Genomic DNA, 5,114 nt, shown 5'->3' on the forward strand with positions numbered 1-5,114 from the left:
AGACGGGAAATGCAGGAAGAATGGGCCATGTGTTGTCTGTTGAGGTGGAGAGTGTGGGTTGAGAGTTGAGGACCCGAGTTTCAGAGGGTTGTGGCCCAGCCATGTGGGGAGCGAGGGTGGACTCTCTCCCCAGGTTAGACTCCCAACTTAGGCGTCCTGAGCGTGTGAGCAGCATCACAACAAAGCAGGACACTGCCTCTGGGGGCTCCACACAACAGTGACTACGATTCGTCTTTAATCTTTGAATAGAAAAGGGTGATTATCCGCAAGGCTGTGACCAAGATTCAATGTGGTACTTAGCCCAGTGTCTGGAGTTAGTATATTCTCAAGAAATGGTAGGTATCATTACTAAATGGCCCAGGAATCACAGGGAACAGCAAGGCTAAGGAATCCACGAGGCTAAATCCAAATTCCTGAATCAGGAACCCTCGATGTCCTTACTGCCTACATAGCTCCTAGGAGAAAAGGGTCGTATTTCAGTCCCTGCCCAACTCAATGACTGGCCAAGGGAGTCAGGCCTAGTATAAGTTCTGGCCAAATGGCTGAGAGGAGAAAGAAAGGAGACTGAGAGGGGGGAGTAGAAGAGAGAAGAGAGCTAGAAGGAAAAGAGGGAAACTACTGGAGGAGGAGGGGAGGCGGAAGGCAACATTCCCATAAGGGAGCCCAAGTATGTTATGAAGATCTACATGGGGAGGGGCTGGGGGAGCCTGGGGTGGGGTGGGCTCATAGTCTGTGGGGCACAGGGGGCGGCCAGGCCTCTAGCCTTGGAACAGGCAGTACAATCACTCCTGGGGCTTTTGTTTTGTTTGTTTTGTTTTCTGGACTCACAGCTCTTTGGAGGCCAGAAGAAACTAGCCAGCTATGCACCAGCAAAGCCATATATGTCGTGATTCGGGGTTTGGCTGGCCTGCTGGTTTGGTGTTGGTTTCAGAGAGAAAGGCTATTTCGACTGTGGGACCCTTAGACCAGGCTCTGGAACTGACCGATTTCCCCAACTCTGGGAGCTCAGGCCTCAAGCTAGAGGGGGCCAACCCCTGAGGGTTCTGCCCGTCAGGGCCCCCATATTCTGATTGGAACTCTGCCATGGTGAGGTCTTGGAGACGGGGGTCCTGCCACTCCTGGTCCCATCGGGACAAGGGACGGGAAGCGAAGGGCCAGGCGACGATGGAGCTGTACTTCAGCTCCTGCTCCAAGGCGGCCAGGGCTACCTCCACCAAGACGGCTGCCAGCAGCCTGGGTGACGAGGTGAGGGCAGGGCCAGGGTCCTGGTCTTTGGTGGACAGGGCAGGGAGAACCCCCCACAGACCCCACGTGGTAACCAGGCACTTGGGGCGCCCTGGGGGGCTCAGTGTCAGCTGCCACTGGCCGGTGGGGGACCCCAGGTCCTCTGTGCTGTCTGCAGGGGGGGCCCTTCAACCCTGGCTGTGTGGCTCTTCACTTCCTTTGTTTACAGCTGGGGTAGGCAGTTCTCACCCAAGGAAATACAGCCCAACAATACAGTGTTGTTCACTCAGAATGTGTTAAACAACCAGCGCTCTCAGTGTTCTTACTGCAAAATGAAAAAGTAAAGAGAAACCCAAAAGAGTCTGGGAGACGTTAGCTATGTATCGTCCCCTTGACTGTGGTGACGGATCAGAGGTGCTTGCCTATGGCCAATCCCATCATAGGGATTATACACATTACGTGCGTGCAGGTCTTAAATGCCTACCGCACCTCAGAAAGCGGGTAGACGGTAAGAGACCCCGTCCCAGCCTGATGAACTGAATCTAAGGACAGCCACAGCCCGGATCTTCCTCGTGAAGGAAGCCTGGCTCTTTGCCGTGTCATCAGGAAAAGGGTAGTGACTCCCACTCCCAGCTCTCCTCCCGGGCGTCGGCCCAGCCTTTGCAGGAAGCCAAAATCTGAGAGAGACAGGAAAGCAAGGAGGAAACCTTTTATAGAAAGTACAGTTGTTTCAACAAAAACTTCCATGGAATCTAAAAGAAATTATTAAAATTTGTAAATGAGTATGGCAAAGTTCAAGAATAAAAGGATAAAATAGCAAAATCAGATCAGTCCTATTTTTAACAACTGGTGTTGAATTGCCATTGTTATACACAGAATGTAAAACGCCCGGGGAAGAGTCCAGCAGAAGATGCTCACGCTCTCTGCGATGTAAGCTGTGAGTCATTAATGACAGAAAATAATGAAGATGTAACTATATGGAAGGGAAAAGGCAGACATGGGGGTCCCTGTAAGTGGAGCATCCCTTGTTTCTGACAAAGAGGCCAAAGCAATTAAGTTTCATCTGCCTGGTGTTGGTTTCAGAAAGAAATGATATTTCAACTCTGGGCCTCTCAGACCAGGCCTAGGACTGATTTCCCCAACTCTGGGTGCTCAAGCCTCAAGCCAGAGGGACCAGCCCGCTCAGGGCTCTGCCCTCTGGGGCCCCCACATTCCGACTTGGAACTCTGCAACAGTGGGGTCTTGGAGACGGGGGCCCTGGCCATATCAGGTCCCATCAGGACCACGGACTAGGAGGGGAGGTGCCAGCTACGATGGAGCTGTACCTCAACTTCTGCTCCAAGAAGGCCAAGGCTGACTCTATCAAGACGGCCACCAGTAGCCTGGGGGAGGAGGTGAGGGGCCCGGCCAGGTTCTGGTCTTTGGTGGGCGGGGCAGGGAGAGCCCCCACGGGCCCCACTGGTAACCAGTGCCCTGGGAGGGTTCAGTGTTAGTGTGAGCGGCGGGCGAGGCCCCAGGTCCCCTGGCTGCCCTTCCACCCTGACTGTGAGCCTCCTGGCTTCTTTGGCAACAGTAGGAGCAGGGAGGTCTCACCCCCGGAAATAAAGCCTGAAGGAAAGACGAATACTCCTCAACTGGCCCTGACAGGGAGGCTACGAGCCCGCTCCCCAGGCATCGAGCGAGTGGCTGGAAAGGGATGATCTTTGTCTCCCCTTCTCAGGGAGAAACGTTTCCTTTGGTTCAGTTTCCCGCGTCTGTAATGGATGCAAGATACACTGAGATGGCGTTCAACGGAATTAGCTCTTCAGAAAGTACACTGAACACTAAATAGAAAAAGGCGTATCAATGGGACGTCCTATTTCTGGTAAACTTTACCCTGTATATACACAGAGATAAGCGTATGTGCACGATGCACACTTTTATTTTAATAGAAAATGCTTACAAGGCAAGTCAATCGACTACAAGACAACAACCAGCTACCTGGACGTCCTGAAGTTACCCAGTTCCAAAACTGGATGCTCATGGACCGCGTCCCATCTTTCAGGGACCAGGAGCGACTCATACGGCACAGGTAGGGCTCGAGGGGAGGCCCGGTGTGTGTGTGCACCGTCCACGCCAATAAGCTGGGAAAATACTAGAAAGAACTGGAGTTGGGCATGTTTTAACGCAGAAGGAACTGGAGTTGGGCATGTTTTAACGCAGAAGGAACTGGAGTTGGGCATGTTTTAACGCAGTAGAAGGAACTGGAGTTGGGCATGTTTTAACGCAGAAGGAACTGGAGTTGGGCATGTTTTAACGCAGCAGAAGGAACTGGAGTTGGGCATGTTTTAACGCAGTAGAAGGAACTGGAGTTGGGCATGTTTTAACGCAGAAGGAACTGGAGTTGGGCATGTTTTAACGCAGCCGACATGATTTAACGCCACTATTGCCCTCAGTATAGAGAGGCAGGGAGACCAAGTGGCACAGAAATCGGGAACGTGGATGCCCAGGGAAGGAAGCGCAATTTCCAGCAGAAACGCTAGGGCTTCTGGGAATCCAAGAGGTAGTCCACACTGAGGGCAGGAGAGACTCCGACTCAGAGTCCCTGCTGCAGCTGGAGGGAAAGACCTCTGAGCACACTTAGCCGCTGGCAGCAGCTTTTTATGACTCATCTTTAAGGGCCGACCGCACGAACCTGAGGACGTTAGTGCAAAGTCAAAAATGGAGGTGGATTAAACTGTCCTTAATGCTGATATAGAGATGCCCCGTCCCTAAAAGAGACTGTGTGAGCGCTCAGGTCCCTCCTCGTGTCTCACCTTTGCCATTCTGGGCCCAGCCCGTAGCTGAGGAAGTGAAAGGGCTTTATCGTTTGTGGGAAGGGCTTTATCCTCCCCTCTCCTCCTCTATGAAGGTGAGGGGTTGGGTGGCACAGCCTGACTTTCATGTGGCCTGGATTTATTTTGTGGTGGTTCTGTAAGCATATGACATACCTGAGGCTGGACTCCAGATGTTCAAGGCTTTGTAAGTCCCTGGGGACCCGGGATACAACTTTTTCTTAGGAAACATGGATCTTTTTTTCTCTGTTTGAAATCAAGCTCTCGGTTATTTCAGCCTTCTTTGCAAATGCAGACCCTTAGAGCCGCTGAGTTGGGAATAACACAGTGCCCCATGGTTTTACGGTGTCTGCTCCCCCTCTAACCATGGTCCTGTCCGCAGCAGACACTGGTGCCTACGGGGAGTGGGGGGGGCAGGGGTGGGGGGAGCCGCTCACCCGCGCCTGCACTGCAGGTACCTGGACATGATCAACCGAGAGCTGGAGTACCGGGAGCGCCGGGCGGAGGAGCAGCGCCGGCTCTGGATGGACCGGGAGGACCGGCGGCACTGGGACCACGTGCGCAGGAAACTGGGGCTGCGCAGGAAAATCGAGGAGGTGAGACGCAGGCGTGGGGGTCTCGTTCACAAGTGGCTTAGCAGTCAGCCTCCTGACGCCATGCAGGCTTGGGTCCTGTGCCCACATGCATCCTCTCCTAGCTCCCCCAGGCAGTGGCTGCACCCACCAGGGGCTCACATCGCAGCTCCACGGGCCTCCACAGGCCTGTCCGCCCCGAGAGCCATGACTGTAAACGTTACAGACGCAATTTATTTCCATGTATTTATATATATACTACAGGCCCGGTGCTCAAAAATTTGTGCACTCGGGGGTGTCCCTCAGCCCGGCCTATGCCCTCTTGCAGTCTGGGACTCCTCGAGGATGTCCACCGGCTGGCTTAGGCCCGTTCCCTAGAGGACTGGGCCCAAGCTGGCAGTCAGACATCCCTCTGGCAGCCCGGCAGCCCTCGGGGGATGTCCACTTGCCAGCGGGGAGCAGGCCTAAGCTGCAATCGGATATCCTTAGTGCTGCTGAGGGGGCG

At 53.9% G+C, this 5,114-nt stretch overlaps 1 protein-coding gene across 1 annotated transcript in view; it reads left to right on the forward strand.

Annotated features, from left to right (window-relative positions):
- The first annotated feature begins 1,164 nt into the window (after positions 1–1,164).
- The window catches only part of FSIP2 (fibrous sheath interacting protein 2), a 52,838-nt gene continuing 48,888 nt past the window's right edge, over positions 1,165–5,114 (forward strand). Inside the window, exons 1-4 of the mRNA XM_006767091.1 lie at positions 1,165–1,245; positions 2,460–2,618; positions 3,156–3,295; positions 4,492–4,633. Coding sequence (XP_006767154.1) covers positions 1,165–1,245; positions 2,460–2,618; positions 3,156–3,295; positions 4,492–4,633 — 522 coding nt within the window. The remainder of the gene's footprint in view (positions 1,246–2,459; positions 2,619–3,155; positions 3,296–4,491; positions 4,634–5,114) is intronic.

Source organism: Myotis davidii, unplaced genomic scaffold (genome assembly GCF_000327345.1).
Source record: "Myotis davidii unplaced genomic scaffold, ASM32734v1 scaffold221, whole genome shotgun sequence".
In the NCBI taxonomy this organism is placed as follows: Eukaryota; Metazoa; Chordata; class Mammalia; order Chiroptera; family Vespertilionidae; genus Myotis; species Myotis davidii.